Genomic DNA, 21271 nt, shown 5'->3' with positions numbered 1-21271 from the left:
CTGCTTTCCCAGTCCAGGGTCACGACTGGGTTCCCCGGCCCCGGCGTTGCGGCTGAACTGCTGATCCCAACATCTCAAGCGCAACCATCACAGTCCAGTATGCCTTCGGCCCAATGCGCGCCGATACTACCTTGAACTTGTTACATGCACTCTGCATCCTCTCTCCGCGCCGTCTCAGACTCAATGGGTCAATTGGCGATCCTGCTGTCAGGCAGCACATGTATGCCTAGTCTAAATTCTAGGCACTCTCGCGCGAAACGGCGCGGCAAGCACCCTACAAACATGCAGCTGCAGTACTTAAGCATACCATTGCAAAGATATTTCTTTCATTTCAAATCATTGTTATAGAACCCATCAATCCTCCAGCGGTTTGCCCAATCCGAGTGCGAATAGATTGGCCAATTGTACCCAGGATTTTCTTTTGGTACTGCACCATCCACATCACCATGTATGACCCATTCCTCCCCATGTTCACCAACCCGCATATGTGGGCATCGTCCCAAGTCGACTACGCCACGCGCCGACTCATTTTGTGAGCCTGATGATCAATCGTCGCCCAATTCACAACTCTAATATCCTCAAGTGTAACCTGGAAAATGGGAACCATCAAGGACACCGTCCGCAAGCTCGAGCGCGAAATGACCGGCCTCCGCCTCAAAATCCATGAAAAAGAAATCGCCCTGAAAGTAACATGGGACAGCCGACACAGAAAGAGCGTAGAGCTGTATAGCAAAGCACACCTGCAAGACTGGTCTGCAGCTCTCTACGCCAAGCTACCTCGCGAGCTCCGCGATATGATCTATACGCTCAGTCTCAACAATGACTGGGATGACCAGATGCTGGTCGACAGTCTGACAGTTCTGTATGGCTTCGGTCGCCCGCAGGTGTGGAACCACGATCAACTGCGCGAGTATGTGCTGCTGGACCGGTCGTTCGTCAAGAGAGAAGTGGCCATCGAAGTCGCAGAGATGATCTATAGGCGCGCCGAGGTCCCGTCCTTTGGGATGAACCGCCGCGAAGGCAAGCCCCGCGTCCTGCACTTGAAGGAGTTTCTCAAGCGTGATTTCTTCGGCCTAGGTACGTACTGCTTCCACTATGCTAGAAAGAAAAGCCACAAGATCAAATACTACATCACTCCTCGCGGGTATCACAGCACACCCGCCCCGTCCCCACCCATCCTTCCTTCAAATACTGACCCAACCCAGGCGTCCTCCCTGCCGCCCACATCCGCCGCCTCGAGCTCAAACTCCTAAAAAACAAGCTCTCCACCAGGAACCAGGACGCTCTTCGCGAGAACCTCAAGGCCCTGACCCTCTGTGCCCACAACCGCCACTTGCGCATCGACGTCACCTTCCCCCGCGGCAACTCCGCCATCGATGTCCTCTTCTTCCTGAACATCCTGTCCTCCACATACAAAGCTCTCGCGTCGCCGAACATCACCTTCGACATCACCTACAAGCGGCGCGTGCACGAAGCCGACCCCCCGGACGCAGACAGTGATGAAACCCGGGAACTGAATCTCACGCACATGCTCGAGCTGCCGCAGGGGATGTGGAAAGACCACATGATGGCGCTGTGTGAGTGCGTAGGGAAGCTTTCGGCGAAAGAGCAGCGATGGCGCGGGTACCGGGCGTTGAGGAGGGAGAAGGATGTCTGGGCGGATATGGAGACGGAAGGGGACACATTGGCGATAAGGGATCCGCACGGGCGGGATGTGTGGGGTCAGTGTGGAGAAATTGGGTGCACGCCATTCTGGGGCGAGTCTTGGGATCAGGAGCATTGGCTTGGGGACAGGTGCGAGGAGGTGGGTGAGGATGGGATCGAGGATTATTCGAGGGAGGGTGCTTGAAACTGCATGGCGAGATGGAGGAGGTTGAATTTTTTTTTTAGGGGCTGCATCTGCGGTAAAAAGAAAGATGGTCTGGGATATTATTCTAGGGGAGTTGTAGCGTTGCTTTCCTTCACTTCGACTACTGGACTTGGTCAGCGTATTATGACGCTGATCATCGAGTCCTGCCTCGAGTCCGTCCCAGACCGCGGTCTCTGCAGGGTCTATGCATCGCTTCACTCCATAGAATGACACACGACCGCTGAGACACAATACCTACCCTACTCTACGGCACGATAAACCCATTGAATCGCAATATGGAACACCCAGTTTATGTTCGGTCTAAGATGTGAATGCCCCTTATGGCGACTCTCTTGGCTTACTGACGGCAGGCCAGTTCGCAGCGCGCAATACCCTACGATGTCATTCCTCAACCCCTTCAAACTCTTCCAGTCGCGGAAGAAGACGTCGTTCCTCGGCCTACCTGTTGGTACGTATCCCTAGACTTCGCTGGTTCATTCCTCGGCCAGACGCTGACCCAGCAGAGCCCTCCGGAACCGTATCTACGAGGTCGCCCTGGGCAGCGGACGGATTTCAGCAGTTTTCCCGTCAAAGTGCGGTCTTTTGAAACAGATCGCGAGAAGCGCTGTGAAGGCGACATCATGACCAAAACTTCCCTAGAGGGAACGCCAGGGTGGTCACTGCATTGCGATAGTGGCGACCGGAACGACCGTGCTCTTCGCGGAGGCAAGGTCCGTGAGCGCCTAGGTATCTCTTCACTGCTACCAATGCACGTGGACCGTCGTTGCACCGGTCCCACGTTCTTCCTTCCCCCTAATCCGGTGACCAGTCATGGCGTTACCAGAACCAACTCTCGTACTACCGGTCCGGAGCTCCTTCACCGTACTAGCGATCTGAAGTTCGGCCTCTGGGAGAACAACGCTATCCCTGATCAATAGCTTCTCGGCATGTTGGGTTATTATGAAATATTCTGAACCGTAAGCCGCCGTTCTTCCGAATGGTCAAGGTGCGTCGCGTAAAAGTTCATCGAGTCGAGGATCGAGCCCAAGGAGAGACTCAACGAGGTGATTATGTATCGCGAACAAGGGCATACGGCGTGGTGTCCGTGAGTGTGAGTGACGTGGAATTGTTCTTTTCGAATCTTCTTGGAAACGGGTGAGGGTGTAAATAATTTTGATTCATTCTAAAGCTGAGATAAACTTTGGACCGATGCGCATCGAGCTGTGCCAAGCAGGAGTGATTTTGACCGGGAAGCTGCACTACAGTCCACGTCCAGTGATGGCCCAGAAGTACTAAGGCATTGTCCTAGTCTCGATTGCGTCACGTCGTGGAAGGTGCACAAGCTATCGAGCTACAGCAGCCTCGGTTGCCTTCAAACTGCCAACAACAGCGAAGCATATGAGTGGTGTGATGGCGTAGCTAATCTGCAGACCAATTAGTATGTGTTACATCGTCAGGGATTGAAAATTCTACCGTCAAGAACTTAGCAATGACCATCTTCTCCTCCTCCGGACTCCCTGTCACGTCAGTCAATGCCACCAATATCATTGCGGAAGGTCCAGACGACATCAGCATCATGGCGAACCACAGCATAGGATCAGTGCTTAGTACGGTCGTTCTCGTTGCAAGGGCGTAGATCAAAGGTATGGTGACTGCTGGCCAAAAGAAGAAGCGCATCGAGAACACAAAGGCCATGCTTTTCTTGGATATGGTGCCACTGTCCTTGCCCGCTTTCATCTTACGCAGGCTTTGGCTCAGCTTCACGCCCACAACGATAATTTGCGTCGTGGCAAAGAGCTCGCCGACATTCTTGAAGGCAGTAGTGAGCCAGGCATTGAGGTAGCCACCGTTGTTGCTGTCGTTGAAGAAAAGGCGATGCAGGGGCGGCGTCAGGCCAATGATGGCGCCTACGATAGTACCCAGCAGGGGAGCGTTGGCGAACTGGTACAGAAAATCGAGCAGCTGTTGTGCCCACGGTGGTAGGCTCTGGATCCATTTCGTGGTGCGCTTGTAGCCTCGGCGTTCCAGGCGGTTGATTGGGCGAACCGCGCGCTGTGGGAGCAGCGAAGTCTCCTCATCGACTATGCCGTCTGGTCCTCGCTCCATACTTTCTTCTTCACCATCGCTCTGCTCGTCTTCTTTATCATCCTCGTCTGGGGCATCCTCATCGCTTGGGCGCAGCAGCCGGGGGCCGAGGGCAAAGGTCAAGCTGTTGCTGACCATTGCATTGATTAGAAAGTACGACTCGGCGCGATCAAGCGCCTTTGACGCGTCGTCGCCCGGTGGAATAATGGCATCGAGAACGCCCGTTGTGGACAGCGACTGAATGAGCAGCAGCGGCAGACTTGTCGTGTTGTTGAACGCAACGGCAAGCTTAACCCAGTTGGGCAGTTTGAAGACGCGACAGGCGATGACGCCAATGCCCAGCGAGATGAGCGTATAAGAGATGGACCAGATGAGGATGGGCAGATAGAGAATGCCGGTGTCCTTGTTCAGGTTGCTGCCAAGCTTGTAGATGAGCAAGGCAGGCAGAAACATGCGCACACATGCCCGCGACACCTCCTTCGCAGCTCCCACAGAAAGAAGGTTGAACTGCGCAGTCAGGACGCCAAAGAAGATGGTGATCAGGACGGATACCGAGGCCTGGAGGGCGCCCACGAATGGCACCACGAGGTCGGACGTGTCCAGGCCCATGGTCGATCAAGAGAAGGAGCGAATTGCTATGAACAGCAGAGAATGGTATAGTGCAAGGTACGTTACAGGGACTCCGGCAAGGACATTCCGTTCTTATGAGGAATCCGTATCGCGGCGACAAGTGCATGGCGTCGCGAGGCCGTCGCGCTGATGTCATGGCGATAAGGCACCAAGACCCGCAAAACCAAACGCAAGGCCCAGGAACAGGGAATTGCTCGCGTGCCTAGCTTTCATCTGAGGCAAGTCTGCATGCCAAGGGCGTCATTTCATTCAAGCCAAAGGTGCAAACGCGCTAATTCTATCTTTACGGTTTTCGTGTTGCGTCGTGCTTGAAGTGCCTTGCCCAGCGACGTGCGGGGGCTCCACACTCCAACCGCCAACACCAGTCGTACCCTGCATCGTCCACCACCTTGATCAGGCGACCCCAACTCGGTCTTCTTGGCCGATGTTGGCTCTCGGCCTATACGAGTCCTTTCACATACTTCTTCCAGATCTCCAGAAACGCACCGCGATCGGCCTTGCTCTGAAACTTGACCTCAAGCTCCGAATAGCCAAAGCGATTCAAATTGGCTGCTGCTCCCTTTCTCTGTCCACTGCTGAAGATGGAAGATCTCACCGACGTGACGCTGACCGCTGATGACGACACGATGGAGCTCCTCGTGCCTGCACGGCTCAGGCCTGGCCTTCCGCTGTCCCCTTCTTGCTCAGACGACTTGGACGACTTCCGCCGCTGGAACACTTTATCCCGAGTCCACTTACCTGGCTCTTTGGAGAACACGAGCTGCAGTTTATCCGAGCTCTTGCTGTATGCCGACTCGTCGAGCCATTGGAACACGTAGTGTGGCTCTTCCACCCAGTGCGCCTTCTCGCCTGGAAGCGCGCTAGTGTAAAACAGCAGGATGAGGACGTCGGCTGACTCCAACCCATTCGGTCCCACACGCACTTCAGTCTTCCTCCACAACCTCAAGTTCTTGCCTCGACATTCTGGTTTGTTGAGGTTGGACGATATGCTCAATACTGGGCGGTCGTACAACAGCTCCGCTCCCTCTTTACCGTTGTTTGTATACAGCAACGTCTGCAGTTTGTCACTTGACGCTGCCTCGGACATCAAATACTTGACGTCTATGCACCTTTTCTCCAGTCTTCCATGTGAGTGCCTGGGGAAGTCGATTGCCACATCTCCATCAGGGAACGACGTTGTCAAGGGAATGCTAGGCCCGGTTGCGGGGAAATGCTGGGTGATCCAGACCTTGACCTCCTTGCTGGTTCCAGAACGATAAACGGAGCGGATTGAGATCCCCGCGTCCTCTCGATAGCGCCAATGGAGATCGCACTCTCTGCTCTCGGATCCTTGCGCAGTCACTCGCTCGACCATAGCCTTGCGGCACAGTTTGTTCCATTGCAAAGCCCCAGGGCCCAACGCAATACTCAACAATGAAGCAGCTGAGAGCTTCCGGCGTAGAGGTCGTGCCGCATCTTCGGGTGTGGTTCCCGCTGTGCTAATGCCTAGTCCAGGAGCTGATCGGCGAGATTCTGGCGACTGGCTGAAGCTCGACATGGATGAAGTACGCGCTCCCGGTGACGATGGGGCCTCGGAAACAGAACCCCAGTCGACAGTATCGAAGTATGACTGCGGAACCTGAGGGCTGCCAGTTGGCGAAGCGCATGGAGAAGGCGTGGTGAGACTAGGCCGCAAGGTATGCATCGAGTCGCCCATAGAGTTACGGGCGTCAAGTCCCGCCAAACTTGCCATGGAATCAGAGTTGAGTGTCTGTATGGTGCCGGTCCTCTGAGGAATGTGCGGCAGATTCCTCATTTCCTGGCGGATGGCGTCGCTAGGCGCAAGATTGGTCCTCCTTTCTATGGCCAATCTCTTCGCACGGTTCTCTTCGATCATTATCGCGTCCTCGAGCTCTCTTCTCAGGTGATAAAGCACTGCTGCCGTTTGCTCGTCCCCGTTCTGTGTTGCTGCAGGTGTTGCACCCCAGGACGACGGCCGCGCCGAGCTTCCATTTTCGATTGCCAGACGCTCGTCCTCGTTCTTTAGCCATCGACTGAAGATTAGCCAGTCTTTATACAGCTGATCGGCTTCTGACGGGGCGGGCAGGGCATTGGGCGCGGTTCGTGAAGAGCTACCGATAGTGTTTGTCGTGTACGCGTGGCCACCGAAACTGACACTGCGGAACGGTGCGAGGTCCAGTAGTCTTTGGGTTTGCTTGGTCGCCTCCAAGTGCAAGCGCCTGGTTCATGTTAGCATATATGATCGACACATGAAACCAGGGCCTTCGGCATGTCCACAGGGACCATTGCAAGCCCTGGAAACAAGCCTTTAGTGCAGCGCCATTGCGAGATATAAGTCCACTATGGGACCCCAGGAAGGCTGACACCCAAAAGCTTGTCTTGGGATGATACATATCAAGAGAGGAACTCACAGTTGCAGGAACGAAGTACACATCTGCAGGGCCTGGTAATGACCCATTATCACGGTTCTCAAATTTGCGATCTCCTTCTCTTTGCCAATGTACCGGATGGTATACACGAACTTCTTCATGCTCATCTTTCTGTCCACAAGATGATTCGCGTATGGCTCTATTGTTTCCTCGCATCGCTGAAGAGTCTCTTGGAAGTCAAGATATGGAAAGGGCAGTGGTTTTCCGTATTCGTTCATCAGCTCACTGAGCTCAAGCAGACACTGATGGAAGGAGCTGAACTCGCGCACGAGTCCCGACACCTGCGTCTCGGAATTGTCGTTTGCATCTGCGCACTGTCAGTCAACAGCCCCAAAAGTGACGCCGAGCGTAACAGGTCTGGTTCACCTTTGAATGCGAGATAAACACGCGTCGAAACCTGGACAAGCTTCACAACATCAGAGGGACTGAAGCCGAACGACATCACTGCTGGCTCTGCGGGCCGCGCTCGAGCGCAGTTCCACCCGGGGGTAGCTTGCTCTCATGCGATGGGGATGTGGGCGCGACAGGAGGGCTGTCGCATGAGCAGGCTGCCGAGCTGGTCGAGGGATGTTGTAGTCGTTGGCTGGGGGGGCGGCCGTGCTGCCACGCTCATCCCTACCCACCCGCGTGGGACGTCCAAACAGCTGGACAAGGCGCAGCGTTATGGCCTGCTGCATCCGCCTGCAGGGCGCATCGTTTCCAGTCCATTATGGCATCCAGAAGGCGTACCATCTCGTGTTGAGAAATGTGGCGTTGATGGTGCCTGTCCTGGCGAATCAGACGAGGCGCAGTTTTGATCAATGGGAGGGCGGCATCAACAACGTGGGGCCTCCTCCAACATCAATTGATGTCTTGCGATTCTCGCTTCGCTCGCACCACAAGAGCTTCGAGCGCTTTCCTCCATCCAAGGCACTATCCGAAGCAGCTCCCCGCGTGCTTTGTACCTGGTAAGCCATCGCGTACCTGCAGGCCCTCGTGACTCGCGTGGAACCACTCATTTGCGGAATATAGCAACTGATCACAGCCCACGAGCAACTATCCGAGTCACCGCGAATACGAGACACTATTGCTGCTCCACGTAGAATGAGGCTTCGACACGCCTGGGGCGGTGCTCGAGTCTGGATGCGGGAAGGCAGCCAACGCTTCTGACAGCAATACGAAAAGACACTTTATCCTAGAAGGCTCACCGGTCTGTTTGATTGAGCCTGGAGCCTTATGCCATGCACTCCTTTTCGTCGCGCCTCGCTAGTGGTGGCTGAGGTTGAGTATTGCCCATCATATGAAGGATGACTTCGCAGACGAAGCCGCGCACCACACGCAAGCGCGCAATCAATCTCCGCTTCCATTACCTACCCGGCATATCATCTTCCATCTCGTCATACTCCTCTGTCACTGTCACGTGGTCCTCTAAATGGGTCTCCGCAAATGGCTTGGCCGACCTATGAGAGGCCACCATCTTGGTGTTGAAGATTTGACCAGAGGTGACGAGGGCGTTCCCGTACGTGTATTCTGATGTTTCTTATCGTGATTTCAGCGTACTGATTTGTGCAGGCTACAAAGCGTCGTCGATGGGCACTTCAGACAATCGATTCGGCCCCATTTCAGGCCTGGGTCGTCGTCGTGGCAGGCATTGGCTTCTTGACAGACTCCTTCGCTCTCTTCTGTCTGAATGTCGTCACACCAATGATCGGTTATGTCTACTGGTCACACAACAAGGACAGCGATGGCACGCCGCAACTTCCAGCTTCGGTAAAAACTGCGTTGATGTGTTCAACCCTCGCCGGAACTATGTTCGGACAGATCGCTTTTGGTGTCGCTGCCGATCAACTTGGCCGCAGAAAAATGTACGGGCTCGAGCTCGTTATTGTCATCGCGGGAACGTTCCTGATGATCATGAGCTCAAACGGCGAAAAGAACAGTATGTCCGTAGGCGGATGGCTCATCGCATGGCGGACCATAATGGGCCTGGGAATCGGCGCGGACTATCCTCTCTCTGCTGTTATTACGGCTGAGTTTGCTCCAAGGAAGCATCGCGCCCGTATGCTTAGTTGGGTCTTCTTTGCGCAACCCATCGGCCAGCTCCTAGCTAACGTACTCTCCCTCGCGGCCGTTGAAGGATTCAAATCCCAGATTACCACGCTGAATCCGGCATGTGCTGACGGTGACGAAGGCCTGCGATGTTTCAAGGCCATCGACCGGTTATGGAGGATCGTGGTGGGAATAGGTTTGTTTAGCCCAGGCACCAGGTCACAATGTTGAGTACTTGTCTCTCTTTGAGGGTAGCATAGTGACTTAAGCATTTGTCCAGGTATTGTAAGAAGGGTAATAGCCAGCTGACTTGATACAGGTATGATCCCAGCAATCATTGCTCTTGCTTTCCGCTTCACGATTCCCGAATCTCCTCGATATAAGCTCGACATCTTGCGCAATGTCCACACGGTGTTTGAAGATACGAAGGACTATTTTGGGGGGCCCGAAGTAGATGCAGAGGGTGGTGAACTGGAAACAATGCCCACCAGCCCAAACATAGATGACCAAGATCTCTCTCGAGTCTCGACGTCGTCTGAGATCGCTCTGGATGAGGTAGTAGGTAGTGACAGTGAATCCGAGCGGAGGCCCAGTTCCGTCCACCAACGTCCAACATCGTTTCACCACATCCAGTTACCACCGGGTGACCCGAGTTATGGTGAGTGGGTATCATGTGTTTTGATTCTGTTGTTGACCCAGCTTCAGTCCCCCCGCTTGCCTCTTGGGCAGACGCGAAAGACTTCTTCATTGTTCAGGGAAATTGGCAATATCTTCTTGGCACTTCTCTCTCATGGCTGTTTTTGGACTTCGCATTCTACGGTTTGGGTCTTTCTTCTCCCGATATCGTCCGTCATATCTGGCAAAATCCTGGGTCAGACAAATCAGCATCATCTGTCTTTGATGCTCTGCGCGATAACAGTCTACACACCCTCATCATGGTCTCTATCGGCGCGGTGATTGGTGGCGCTGCGATGATCAAGGTCATTCGGTACGCGAGTCCCAAGGTGATCCAATTCTGGGGGTTCCTGGTTCTGTTCCTACTCTTCATCGTCACCGGCAGCGCGTGGACCAAGCTCCTTGACAGTAGTCGCTCCGGATTGATCGTTCTCTACGTTTTGTCGCAGATTGCGTTCAACCTCGGACCCAATGTCACGACGTTCATAGTAAGTCGAGCAATTTCCATACGAGATAACCGACTAAATTTGGCCTCAGATTCCTGCTGAGATATTTCCGACTCGTTACCGCTGCACTGCGCACGGCATTGCAGCAGCATCTGGCAAGCTTGGCTCTTGGCTTGTGCAGATTTTCCTCGCCTATGCTTTCAAATCAAATTCACAGGAAGAACGATACGACTGGGAACGCCAAAACTTCGGACACGTGCTGCAAGTCATGTCAGCCTTCATGGTCGCGGGAGCGATCGTCACGTATTTCCTGGTCCCGGAGACCAGGGACCATGATGGCAAGAGTCGGACCTTGGAGGTTTTGGCAGGCGGGAAGAAGGTACTGGATGAGCTAAACAAGCAAAGGGCGCAAGAGGAGGACTGATCGTTTCCAGCATACGTCGTTGGCTGCAATAGCGAGTACTGATCATCGGGTCTTAGCGCAGTTCTTCATCTAAAGCGCACAGCAATTTTATGTCTTCGTTGTGATATTCACTTGCTTCGTACCCTTTCCCTGGAGCGGCTGCGCGTACTTGTTACAAACGCAAAGTAAATTTAGTGGAGGCTGACGATGGTGGGGGCCTCGCCTTAGAGCCTGTTCAGTGAGCAATCCACGCCATAGACCAGCGCCGTATTAGGAGTTTCCGGAGCGTAGAAAACCCCTGACCAGTCAGGAATATAATCCGTTTGTAGTACAAGAAATTCACGCGCTAGGGCCGAGCGTTCGGCCCGCAGGAACAGGCCAATGAGGGGAGGCAAAATCTATAGATCTACTTACGCACGGGGAGGTAGTCTGGAGCACCTCGTGTGAGTGTAGATTATATATCCACTCACATGAAAGATGCGGAGTATTCTAAGCAAAGGAATTGGACGCAGGGATTTAGATGTATATAACGTTATTCTGTTCCATGGAGCCGAAAACATACCCTTGGTAACGTTTTCGGAAGATCCGCAGCCGAGCCAGCCGAAATCTACATGAATTTTATGCCAGGCCTACAGAAATTGACTAAACAGGCTCTTAATCAGGGCATGGCGTCCTTTCAATCGGACGACTTGGCCGCACTCTATATTACACAGCATGCGCTACATCGCGCGGCAACGCGAGAGCGCAGCGGACGAATACAGGATGGAATTGTGCAACTTCGGAACTTTAGTGACGCGAGGATTGCAGGGTCCAGCCTTGCAAAGGCCACGTCCGCCCCCACCCATATTTTGTGCGGCGCTGGCAGGCATCAACAACGGCATCTGTCCCTTCCGCACAATAGAGCTGGACCGTATAAACCTTCGGCCGTCGGACTCTTCAAAGAAGCGGAAGAAGAAGGGGGTTTATACAAGTCACGGCATCTATTGTCCCCGATTTTCGAACCTAATAGATAATCAATGTCTGCCAAGTCGCGCAAGCCAAGCGCAGGAGCTGGACATAGGCGGACTTAACAATCTTCGTGGCCTGCAATGTGGGGACTCTGGAATATGCTGATCGCTATTTGAAAGTGTACAGGTGAACGGCGAGTCTTGTCGCAAGCTTACCCGCGGCCGCCTCATCAATACATTGTGTATTATTGACCCAGATGCATCCAGACTCTACATCCTACAACAAGCGAGACGCACGCTGGATATTGCCGCCACGACAGCTTTCACGACTTGTAGAAATGGGCGCATCTGAGGTAAGCACAACTGATATGACGGAACGCCGTAATAACGCTATCTCTCTAACGACCAGACCGTACCGAAAGTTGACCACTTGTTACCCTAAATAGGGAAAAGCGTAGGGTGACCCACAATTAACCTCTGTGAGGTACATAAGCACTAAGCTCACGCCCACCAAAGTTTCGCACCTGTACCTTGTCCGAGAATTCGAGGCAACGCATGTCTTCGACGTTCGGGCATCTAATAGGCCGCATCAAGCGGTTTGGATCAAGCTAAGTGGCGTCAGCGTAAACGTGCCGCGTAGATACCAGCAGGGACAGTATAAAAGTAGCCTTCCCCGGAGCAACTTGTTTGAATCCTCCACCTCACACACTACCCACCGTAGCCCTCTCAACTCCCACGCATACCTATCTCTTCGCTAGAACTCCTCGCCATAATGAGCGGAGAAGAAGCATCTTTCGTCCCCTTCAAGGACCAGCCCGATCTGCACACTCCGGCTCCATACCGTGCTGCCCAGCTCACATACCCTGCCAACCTACGACAGGCTCTCAAGGATGCTCAGGCAGACAAGAGCAAGACACTGCTTGGTGTTGCACAGGGCATTCCCAATGTCTTTGTAACCAAGATCCTTGCCTCGACTAAGCCGGACTTCATTTGGATTGATGTGCAGCACGGCATCTTCGACCGATTGACTCTGTTCGAGTAAGCCATTAACCCTAGTCTAAGACGCTTTTCAAAAGAATATCAATAGAGAGCCTACCTAACACGCCCCAGCGCCGTCCACGCCGCCCAAGCCCACTCCGAAGGCAAAGCCGCCGTCGTGGTCCGCGTACCCAAGCACGACGAGGTCTCCCTCATCACTGCCCTCGACGCCGGCGCCTCCGGTATTGTCATCCCGGACGTCGAATCCGCACAGGACGTCAAAGACTTCATCCAGAAGATCTACTACGCGCCCATCGGCAAGCGCTCCTTCTCGCCCTGGATCTTCACTCCGGGCGTCTCAGACGCGTCCCTCTACCCCAACGACCAGTTCAACATCGCGACCTCGAACCGCCACGTCTGCGTCATCCCGCAGGTGGAGACTGTCCGGGGAATTGAGAATGTCGACGAGATTGCGGCCGTGCCCGGGATCCATGGGCTGATGTTTGGCCCTGGTGATTATATGATTAGTGCGGGATTGCCGTTGAAGTTGGGCGGTGAGCCGCATCCGACCTTTGTGGCGGCGATGACGAAGCTGGTTACCGCAGCGAAGACGAATGGGTTGGCATTATTTGGGTATGTTTTCTTTTCCCGAAATATCACGGACGGACTGAGGCTAACGGTCACATAGCGCTGCACAGTCACCAGACATGGTTCCCGTATTGATTCAACAGGGCTACGCGGGTATTGCTGTGGCGTTCGACTACTGGGGTTTGGCGAGCATGGTTAAGGATGCGCTGAACAAGGGCGGCGAGTTCGTGAAGCAGGCTGCCGGGACGGAGACGCCCTAAGGCGGCAGAGTGGACGACGATGTTACGATACCCATATCAAATGCACCGCATTGCTCAAGTCAAGAAACGAGTGCCTTTCTGTGAGCCTGTCTGGATATAATGAGACCATTGGTTGGGAAGCGATAGACCTCATTAGTAAGGCACAGGTCTCGAGAAGCATGTTAGATATGTTGGTTATGGCTAGGGCACCGAATCATGTATATGAGTCGGCCTGTAATTACTCATTGGTGTGATAGGCGAGATATAGCAAGAACTTCCTGTGCTTGGCCGCCGCTGCCTACATCGCAGCCTTCGGTTCCTCTTTCTCAGCAGCGACTCTTTCTGCCTCGTAGGCCAAGTTATCGACGACCAGAGGGGTCGCGCTCTCAAGTGCGGCCCGGGTCTTTGAAAAAGTAAGTATGGGCTATAACATTGGGTTTTAGAAGCTGCTTACCTGTATGAAACTGTCTGCCTGGCCCTCCAAAATTTTCCGCCACGAAGCCCATACTTTAGCGAAAGGCCTCAGGGACCAATCAGAGCTGCTCTGCGTATCCCATGTCGTTGGAAAGGAGGTCCGGGTTCCGAGCTGAAACGACTAGAGAGCATTCCTTGACTGATTCTCTTTGGTGAGGTGGATTAACCCATTGTTGTTCTGACCACACCCATATTGATAGTCGCGGAACGAGAAATGCCTGGCAACTCCAACATCTCAGACTAATCATAGTTTAGACTCCGTTGAGTCTCTGGGTTTCTACCAGGACGATGCATAGCTATCCACACGTAGGCAGATGGTAGCATTTTGGCATGTCGCGATAATACTCCCTTAGAGATTACAGTCATCTCCCAAGTCAATACTTCGTTGGACGTGCAAAGAAAGGACTACTTATCAATTGTGTTACGACGGGAAGATATAGACGCGTGATCGTATTTAGTGATGCCAGAAGATATTTAATCTACGCTGTATACAGCTACCACCAGTCAAACTCCCTCAGGTTATCATCACGAAGGTTTTCTGTACCATCACTCGTACCGTCACCTTGAGTAAGTACAGCCTGAAAGTCGTGGGCCCAGAGATCTACTTGTTCCCAGTTCATCTCTCTTCCAAAGTCGAACGACTGGCCAAGGAAGGGATTTGCGAGTATACCTTCTTGTTCCAAAGGTGCACCAGTAGACCGCTCGTTGATTTGGGCACTCTTGTTTTCATCAGGGGTCGTGCCAGGTGCGTGCGGCATGCTTGATCCTTCGTTGCAGGACTGGGCTCTAAGATCGCGAGCCTTATCCAGCAGTCTCAAGAGCGGCTGCCACAAAGCGTTCTTCTTGCCTGCCATGGTTCCTTCAAAGAATCTCGAAGCCGCAAGATCGTACTTTTGCTCCAAAGAAGTGAAAAATGCATTGACAGACTCCCATGCTCGATCGATAGCAGCACCACGATTATGCTTGCATAGATGGGTCAACAAGTAGACCAAGGCATGCCACTGAGAGCATTTACAGCGGAAGAACCACCCGTATTGGCGTTGCCTCTCCGGCATTTGCTGCGCAATCTCAAGGACATCCGCGTTGTACAGAAGTAAGTGCTCATTGAAGTCACCTGTATCCACAGGCTCATCGACGTTCTGCATATGCTTCCAAAGTCTTGCCATTAGGTATCGTAATCCCACAGCACAAAGGCGTGAAAATTCTGAGCAGTCTGTGAAGTATCTCATGTAAACCTCAGAATACCGCTGCATTTGGTCTTTGATCAGGGTCTCTCTGTCGGTAGGGGACAGCTTGTATCGTGCTCGTGTGAATCTCAGCGTGGTATAAACCATCTCAACCCTGATCAAGGTCAGAGTCATTTCGGTCTTTTCGTCTCTGGGCGTGATATTGTCGATGTCTCGCTCCGATTCAAGATCAGCGTCGTTGATGTGAAGCGGGAGCTGACAGTCCACGACGAGGGGTACGTGAGGTTCAAGCCCGCAATTATTGGACACACGAACGTCAATTTGGCATAGTGACCACCAAACGCGACGGCGAACTTCGATGCCGGCTGCAGTTAGCGATGAGGAGGCGACATCCGTGTGCAAGCCCATAGCTTGTGCCAGGCTAATGATCATGCCGCTAAGCACCCATGTCGAACGCGATCTATCCGATGCGAAAGCCAAATAGATCGCAAGGCTTTGAAGTACCACGATCTCTTGGGTAGCCATCCATCCTGCTTGTACTAGAGCTCGTTCGAGGGCAATTCTGTACTTGCGAAGGAGCTGTTTTCTCTCTGCTCCGTACAGAGCACGACACTCTTCCGGGGGGCTCGATGCTATGACAGCATAAATGACGGCAAACAACAGCGACTCACCAGAAGGATCGACTGGAAACCCACTAGAAGCGTCGTGGATGAGGCGAGCAACATTTGGTTTGAAGAGCACCTTGAACATGGTATCCACGTGCAGAGCATAGTGGTCCCAGAACTTCGGAATCAAATTCGAATGAGGGTAGAAAGTTCGAAGACTACCATGACCTCTGGCCGTTGTAAGAAGGGAATTTGCGTCCAGATGCTCGCATCGATTCGTTGATACCGAACATTGTTCGGCCGATGCCGGTAATTTGTCGTCTGTGTCGCCACCGAGGGCCGTTTCAAAGTATGAAGCCTAACATATGAGCACATGCAGAATATCATAAGGCTATGAGTCTTACCTGACTGGCTTTATCACTATTGATGAAGTATGACTTCCCATGAGCATCAGTTATCAGCCTTCCTTGGTTGGTTTCAATAGCATTTCCGCTCCAATGGCATGGCTGATTTTGCACACTCCAACAGGCTATCACTCGATGGTCGTCTTCGTAGTCTTCATCCTCCTCCTCCTCTTCTTCAGAATCGTCACCACCAAAGTCTTCGGCTCGAAACGATTCGTTCTTCTCTGCCGAAAAATCTTGCGGGGCGGGACGACCTGGCTTTGAAAGCGCTGTTCCGGAGTGTGGGTTTTGCTTTTTTCTTGGTCGTCTGGCTGAGAAGATGCACTCGACCTCATATCTTTTGCAGTTGGCGCAGCCTGTGAGTGTCTTATCGCACTTAACTTTCCTTTGTCGGCAACGGATACAAGCTGCGCAATGAAATTAGCAGTTATGGCCTGGTACAAATTCCGGAAAATTACATGCGCCAAATTACGGCACTTGATGCGCTTGAGCGTCTTTGCAACATAGCAGCTGAAGTAAAACAGACAAAAGACAGCTATATACATACCGTATCTATGTAGAGCCGGTGATAATCCCATAGGTTGGGCATCATTGAAATATGTAACCATAGTTCGATTGTGGCTCCAATCGATAGCTCTAGGTCGTCGGACGTTCTTCGATAAGCGGCCTTTGATTTGCCTAACCTGGGTTAACGCGCTGTCTCCATTATGTCGATGCAGCACTATGTCTGTACCACGATTTCTGCTCGAACGTCGTGCGCGACCGCCGGATAGAATCAGTAGATGGGATAATTGAATTATAACATCGTCTCAACGCCCCAGATCTGACAGTGAACTCCCCCGAGCTAGCGCCAGGATTGCATTGCGAAGGCTCCCGCCTCCCTAGTTGAGTAAAGAGTGGTTCTTTTTTTGCATGGGGATTGGATCGGAATGGAGTCGGCACTGCATCGTGTGGTTTAGCTGGGGCCAGCGGCATCGCATGTCAGCCTCAGCCTCAGCCCTACAGGGATTGACGGGATGGTCACATGACTTCGACGTCAGCCTATGCGGCACAGCAGGCGGAAAGTAATGTTGTATTCATTCAAGGCCACTGCGAAAGGGGGAAGTCTACGTAACTCTCCATTCGTACCCATGTACCGTATGAATTATGACTGTGTACTGATGAGCGTCACAATGATAGGATGTCTGGCACCGATTGCGATTGGCTAGAAACGTAGGTACATTGCTCGTTGGTAGATTGGAATTCATACAAAAGCTAGTATTCAAATCATACCGCGAGACCTTTTTGCACATCAGCCACGACTACCGTATGGGAATTTCGATCGAAGGTATCGAGGCAGATTTCGCACCCAGCTCGAGGATTGATGACTACGGCGGGCCGCACTGCCGAGAAGCCCAGCTGCAGACGGTTGCGTCGTTTGGCAAGGCCCGTGCACGATCTGATAAGATTTTGCACCTTCCATCTCCGAGCCCACCCGCCTACACCAATATCCGCCAACCTCCATGCGCAGCATAGCTTTCGTGCTGCTCCTTTCCACCAGAACTATAGCCGCTCATGTAGTGCGATCCGGAAAGTGGTGCTTTGGAGGTTGCGAGACTGTCGTCAACTATGCCACTTTCAACGATACCAGCCCAGGGTCCAAGAAGGCGCGATCATGTGAGGGCATCCTGAGGGCTACATCGCTGTACCTCTGCATCGACGAGTACTGTGCGGAGTCCGGACGTAAAGCATGGCTACAAGATGCAAATGAGACCTGCATAGAGCGGGTCAATGCAACTCTGCCACCATACGAGATCATCGACCGGTTTGGCCCCCAGGAGCGCTCTGGCTTCAAGCGTTTGTCCGCCGATGAGGCCTTCACGTGGCCTACTCTAGACGAAATCGTAATCCCCGACGAAGAATTCTTCGAAAGAGCGTTCACGACATTGGTACGATACCTGCTTATTCTCTCACGTGATGCATCTAAGATTGTTGCCAGGATGCGGCGTTTTTCGAGTATGGTATCCATCGTCTATATGGGTGAGTCGCCCAGATCGTGAATACCTGTAATATGGTGCTGATAACCATAGCTATGTGCTGTTCTACTTCTGGGCAGTCGTGGTCTCCTTTGGGGTGGGGAGTAGACTTCTGTCCCTTATTCAGGGTTTGAGGCGACAAGATTGGCAGCGTGTCTCCACCAGTCCCGATGGCTTCAATCGTTATCGGACAAAGTCGGAGATGTCGAGCTGGTTGCAGACGCTGTTGAAACGCTACATCACTGTACCCGCTGCTTTCAACAACCTTTGCTCACAGCCGTTCGGGTGGTGCACCGTCCCGACACGAATCCAAAGCCTTACAATTCTCGCCTTCGTGGTTTTGAACATCGTGCTCTGTTCAGCAAGCTACCGTCTGACTGATGGAAATCTCTACTGGCCTACGCAACGCGAACAACTTCTGCGGTTTGTGTCTGATCGGACAGGCATCATGTCTTTAGTGAATTTTCCACTAATTTGGCTCTTTGGCATGAGGAACAACACATTGATGTGGATGACTGGATGGGGCTTCGGCACATACAATAACTTCCACCGCTGGGTAGCCAGAGTCAGTACGGTGCAGGCTGTCATTCACTCCATTGGCTACACCATCATGATCTGCGAACGTAAGATTGAAACGTTTTCAAATGTAGACATATTATTGACCGACCCAGGTGATGGTATGGCTAGCCTTGTAAGGTATCTTCACAAGCACTACTTCTGGAACGGAGAACTAGCCACGGTCCTCATGTGCGCTCTCCTTGCATTCTCGGTGTACGGACTGCGCCGCAGCCATTACGAGATCTTTCTCACGTTGCACATCATTTGCTCTATTTTCGTTCTCGTGACCATGTACTAGTAGGCTGTAATTTTCCTCGTTACGTGCATTCTGCTGACACCTTCAGCCACGTGTTGATCTTCGGGGCCTGGGAGTGGAATGGCTTCGTGTACCCATGCGTTGCAGTATGGGTCTTCGACCGACTCCTCCGTGGTGGTCGCATTCTGCTGTTCAACTATCGTTTCTGGAACATAAAGGCCACTGCCACCTACGATTCGGACTCGCACATAGTCAGCTTGCGTGTACCTTGCAACAGATCGTGGCTTAAGCCACAGCCAGGAACATACTACTACATCTCCGTCGTCGACGATCTGCTCTACGCGCACCAAAACCACCCTTTCACCCTGGCGTATGTCAGTACCGACGTCGAACGTCCGGACCTCCAGCTTCCCTTGAGCCCCATCTCGGAGCGCCCTTCAGCACACCGCGCCAACTCCAATGATTCATCCGAATCCGATGCTTTACTCCAGCCAACAGCTTCCCCACCAAAGTCCCCTTCCCTCGTTTTTCTCATCAGACCATACGACGGCTTCACTGGGCGTCTAGCCAAACGAGCCGCATCTCGCCTAACCTCCGTTCGCGTGCTCATTGAAGGGCCCTACGGACATACTGTGCCTCTCCGCACTTTCACAAGTATCCTGTTCATGGTCGGGGGTACGGGCATCGCCGTCCCGCTATCACATATCTCCAACCTTTTGTCCGAAGCATCCAGTGTCGTCAGCCTGCGAATCGTCTGGGCAGTCCGTGAGCACGCGTTCCTCGCATCAGTGCTACGTGATTTCCGCGCTCTACTTGAAGATGAACGCGTCATGCTAGAGGTCCACGTAACGCAAGATGTAAAGAACACAGATGTCGTGCCGGCAGACGGGATGAAGGGAGTGAAGTTGATGCCTGGTAGACCGGCTGTACACAACGTAGTTGAGGACATGGCTATGGAGTCTGGATACAACAGATTCGCGGTCGTGGCTTGTGGTCCTGCTAAGATGGCCGACGAGACGAGGAAGGCGTGCGTCGCAATGTTGGGGAAGGGGTTCAGGGGGGTCGAGTACTTTGAGGAAAGTTTCAAGTGGTAAGAGGACAGAGCTCTTGTATAGAACAAAAGATAGACTTGTGAGCGTTCTAAATCCTCAGTTCTTGTTGCACTGTTACGTAGCTGGAAGGTGAGTACGCGCTCCTTCATTTCTCTCACTATCACTTGACCTATGCGTCGATCTCGCCGACGTTCGCCATTCTCTCTAATTCACGCACACCTACAATACAAGTATGACCATAAGCAATGTCACGCATTACTCCCACAAGATTTACCAGGCGATCACAACAATAAGAGAACGGCCGCAGTGTTGGAGGCCGTAACCATGAATGTAAGACAGAGCAGCTTGATCAAAACTCTGTTAACAGAATCCCAGCTGGACGATATAACGCGGTCGTTGAAGTAACATTGGCCGACACACATTCCCAGATTCCTGGCCACAATGGTCGGCCAAACGTTAATTTTACATTTGGCGAGAAGAATGAAGCACTGTCCGCCAAGATCGCGGAACTTGAAAAGGTAGGTGCTACATTTGAATTTGGTGAATCACCTTTCAAAAGTTTTCCTTGGTGTATGAAGGTACTCGCCACCCAATTTCAAAAAAGTTGACAATACGAAAGAGTGACCAAGATCCACGAGGCCGACTCCTAAGAGGTCGATGTCCAGCCCAACGAGCCCACCATGAAGGTGAATTTTGCTGAGATGATGGTGCTTTCTGGACAAAGAAGAAAGAAGAGGTCGCCTTGGCCGCTGACCTGGCCGCTAGATGGACGTAAAATGTCAAAAAGATAAATACCGCTTTTAGAAAGCATCAGGATGCTCTCGAGGATTCCCGCGAGTGATCCTCAGACGGGACATGGTGGCGGCGACCCTTAACAAGCAACTTGCCGCCATCGCCGGCCTCCGCCATGGTAGGCGCGATGCATACCAAGGTGTAGGTATGATAAGATATAGAAAACTTGCGAATGAATTTCGTCCTAAGATTTTCACTGTATCATGTGTGACCTATGCATTATCAGCAGCCAGGTAGATTTGCGCGAGGCTTGACACCATCCAGCTGGCTTGGATCTGCTACCCTGCCTACTCGAGGCCGTGATACCGTTCGATCAAGCGTATCTCTAAACATCTATCATACTGTCCATCTCTTTCCGCCTGGACCTTGTTCTTTCGTCCACAACTTGAGGTACTTATCAGGCCCAATAGTCCCGCAGTATCTTTGAGCCCCTTCATTCAACTCCCTCTGTAAATGCTTGCGACCCGGAAATATGGCAAGACCGTATCAAAGGTGATAGACAGCCTTGACATACCTAAATAGCAAATCCTACAGAGAGCCTTCTCAGGCCCCCGTAGACTTTTGTCCCCCGGTGTTAGTACTAGTGAAGGTCAATGTTGGGCATGGGGGCCTTGAAGCAGGGGGGCGGGGG

At 52.6% G+C, this 21271-nt stretch overlaps 7 protein-coding genes across 7 annotated transcripts; 4 read left to right on the top strand and 3 right to left on the bottom strand.

Moving 5' to 3' along the window:
* The first annotated feature begins 366 nt into the window (after positions 1-366).
* On the top strand, positions 367-2102 carry CC84DRAFT_394008 (uncharacterized protein). The gene is made up of 2 exons (XM_018186039.1): positions 367-1077; positions 1206-2102. Exons 1-2 carry the CDS (start codon positions 597-599, stop codon positions 1847-1849), a joined length of 1125 nt encoding a protein of 374 aa, XP_018029744.1. The 5' UTR covers positions 367-596; the 3' UTR covers positions 1850-2102.
* A 932-nt stretch (positions 2103-3034) lies between these two features.
* CC84DRAFT_1210252 (uncharacterized protein) lies at positions 3035-4658 on the bottom strand. Its single transcript, XM_018182278.1, has 2 exons — positions 3323-4658; positions 3035-3273 (listed from the first exon to the last, which is right to left on the bottom strand). The coding sequence occupies exons 1-2, from the start codon at positions 4541-4543 to the stop codon at positions 3193-3195; spliced, it is 1302 nt and encodes a 433-aa protein (XP_018029743.1). The 5' UTR covers positions 4544-4658; the 3' UTR covers positions 3035-3192.
* Positions 4659-4824: 166 nt separating this feature from the next.
* On the bottom strand, positions 4825-7702 carry CC84DRAFT_1210251 (uncharacterized protein). Its single transcript, XM_018182277.1, has 3 exons — positions 7360-7702; positions 6976-7300; positions 4825-6783 (listed from the first exon to the last, which is right to left on the bottom strand). Exons 1-3 carry the CDS (start codon positions 7433-7435, stop codon positions 5004-5006), a joined length of 2181 nt encoding a protein of 726 aa, XP_018029742.1. The 5' UTR covers positions 7436-7702; the 3' UTR covers positions 4825-5003.
* Positions 7703-8097: 395 nt separating this feature from the next.
* CC84DRAFT_393978 (MFS general substrate transporter) lies at positions 8098-10610 on the top strand. Its single transcript, XM_018186038.1, has 5 exons — positions 8098-8491; positions 8545-9217; positions 9341-9679; positions 9727-10184; positions 10234-10610. Exons 1-5 carry the CDS (start codon positions 8405-8407, stop codon positions 10564-10566), a joined length of 1890 nt encoding a protein of 629 aa, XP_018029741.1. The 5' UTR covers positions 8098-8404; the 3' UTR covers positions 10567-10610.
* Positions 10611-12025: 1415 nt separating this feature from the next.
* On the top strand, positions 12026-13566 carry CC84DRAFT_1131216 (Macrophomate synthase). Its single transcript, XM_018175887.1, has 3 exons — positions 12026-12530; positions 12603-13103; positions 13159-13566. Exons 1-3 carry the CDS (start codon positions 12265-12267, stop codon positions 13316-13318), a joined length of 927 nt encoding a protein of 308 aa, XP_018029740.1. The 5' UTR covers positions 12026-12264; the 3' UTR covers positions 13319-13566.
* A 667-nt stretch (positions 13567-14233) lies between these two features.
* Positions 14234-16891, bottom strand: CC84DRAFT_1210248 (uncharacterized protein). The gene is made up of 4 exons (XM_018182276.1): positions 16701-16891; positions 16515-16645; positions 15968-16374; positions 14234-15921 (listed from the first exon to the last, which is right to left on the bottom strand). The coding sequence occupies exons 2-4, from the start codon at positions 16573-16575 to the stop codon at positions 14266-14268; spliced, it is 2124 nt and encodes a 707-aa protein (XP_018029739.1). The 5' UTR covers positions 16576-16645; positions 16701-16891; the 3' UTR covers positions 14234-14265.
* Positions 16892-17429: 538 nt separating this feature from the next.
* On the top strand, positions 17430-20241 carry CC84DRAFT_393905 (ferric-chelate reductase). Its single transcript, XM_018186036.1, has 6 exons — positions 17430-17895; positions 17946-17986; positions 18037-18605; positions 18654-18837; positions 18885-20178; positions 20224-20241. Exons 1-5 carry the CDS (start codon positions 17470-17472, stop codon positions 19888-19890), a joined length of 2226 nt encoding a protein of 741 aa, XP_018029738.1. The 5' UTR covers positions 17430-17469; the 3' UTR covers positions 19891-20178; positions 20224-20241.
* The last annotated feature ends 1030 nt before the right edge of the window (positions 20242-21271 follow it).

The sequence above is a fragment of the Paraphaeosphaeria sporulosa genome (genome assembly GCF_001642045.1).
Source record: "Paraphaeosphaeria sporulosa strain AP3s5-JAC2a unplaced genomic scaffold CC84scaffold_15, whole genome shotgun sequence".
Lineage (NCBI taxonomy): Eukaryota > Fungi > Ascomycota > Dothideomycetes > Pleosporales > Didymosphaeriaceae > Paraphaeosphaeria > Paraphaeosphaeria sporulosa.
The sequence above is the reverse complement of the archived record's forward strand: the minus strand, read 5'-3'. Positions and strand labels throughout refer to the sequence as shown.

Excerpts from the sequence above, each read along its gene's own strand:
- CC84DRAFT_394008 (XM_018186039.1), top strand. The coding sequence starts at position 597 with ATGGGAACCATCAAGGACACCGTCCGCAAGCTCGAGCGCGAAATGACC. Across the intron at positions 1,078-1,205 it reads GCGTGATTTCTTCGGCCTAG|GCGTCCTCCCTGCCGCCCAC; the intron begins GTACGTACTGCT and ends GACCCAACCCAG.
- CC84DRAFT_1210252 (XM_018182278.1), bottom strand. The coding sequence starts at position 4,543 with ATGGGCCTGGACACGTCCGACCTCGTGGTGCCATTCGTGGGCGCCCTC. Across the intron at positions 3,274-3,322 it reads TCATTGCTAAGTTCTTGACG|ATTAGCTACGCCATCACACC; the intron begins GTAGAATTTTCA and ends ATTGGTCTGCAG.
- CC84DRAFT_1210251 (XM_018182277.1), bottom strand. The coding sequence starts at position 7,435 with ATGTCGTTCGGCTTCAGTCCCTCTGATGTTGTGAAGCTTGTCCAGGTT. Across the intron at positions 7,301-7,359 it reads TGTTTATCTCGCATTCAAAG|ATGCAAACGACAATTCCGAG; the intron begins GTGAACCAGACC and ends GACAGTGCGCAG. Across the intron at positions 6,784-6,975 it reads TGTACTTCGTTCCTGCAACT|GCGCTTGCACTTGGAGGCGA; the intron begins GTGAGTTCCTCT and ends AACATGAACCAG.
- CC84DRAFT_393978 (XM_018186038.1), top strand. The coding sequence starts at position 8,405 with ATGGGTCTCCGCAAATGGCTTGGCCGACCTATGAGAGGCCACCATCTT. Across the intron at positions 9,218-9,340 it reads GAGGATCGTGGTGGGAATAG|GTATGATCCCAGCAATCATT; the intron begins GTTTGTTTAGCC and ends GACTTGATACAG. Across the intron at positions 9,680-9,726 it reads ACCGGGTGACCCGAGTTATG|TCCCCCCGCTTGCCTCTTGG; the intron begins GTGAGTGGGTAT and ends ACCCAGCTTCAG.
- CC84DRAFT_1131216 (XM_018175887.1), top strand. The coding sequence starts at position 12,265 with ATGAGCGGAGAAGAAGCATCTTTCGTCCCCTTCAAGGACCAGCCCGAT. Across the intron at positions 12,531-12,602 it reads GACCGATTGACTCTGTTCGA|CGCCGTCCACGCCGCCCAAG; the intron begins GTAAGCCATTAA and ends AACACGCCCCAG. Across the intron at positions 13,104-13,158 it reads AATGGGTTGGCATTATTTGG|CGCTGCACAGTCACCAGACA; the intron begins GTATGTTTTCTT and ends ACGGTCACATAG.
- CC84DRAFT_1210248 (XM_018182276.1), bottom strand. The coding sequence starts at position 16,575 with ATGGTTACATATTTCAATGATGCCCAACCTATGGGATTATCACCGGCT. Across the intron at positions 16,375-16,514 it reads ACCGGCTCTACATAGATACG|CTTGTATCCGTTGCCGACAA; the intron begins GTATGTATATAG and ends TTCATTGCGCAG. Across the intron at positions 15,922-15,967 it reads ATAGTGATAAAGCCAGTCAG|GCTTCATACTTTGAAACGGC; the intron begins GTAAGACTCATA and ends CTCATATGTTAG.
- CC84DRAFT_393905 (XM_018186036.1), top strand. The coding sequence starts at position 17,470 with ATGCGCAGCATAGCTTTCGTGCTGCTCCTTTCCACCAGAACTATAGCC. Across the intron at positions 17,987-18,036 it reads GGTATCCATCGTCTATATGG|CTATGTGCTGTTCTACTTCT; the intron begins GTGAGTCGCCCA and ends TGATAACCATAG. Across the intron at positions 18,606-18,653 it reads CACCATCATGATCTGCGAAC|GTGATGGTATGGCTAGCCTT; the intron begins GTAAGATTGAAA and ends TGACCGACCCAG.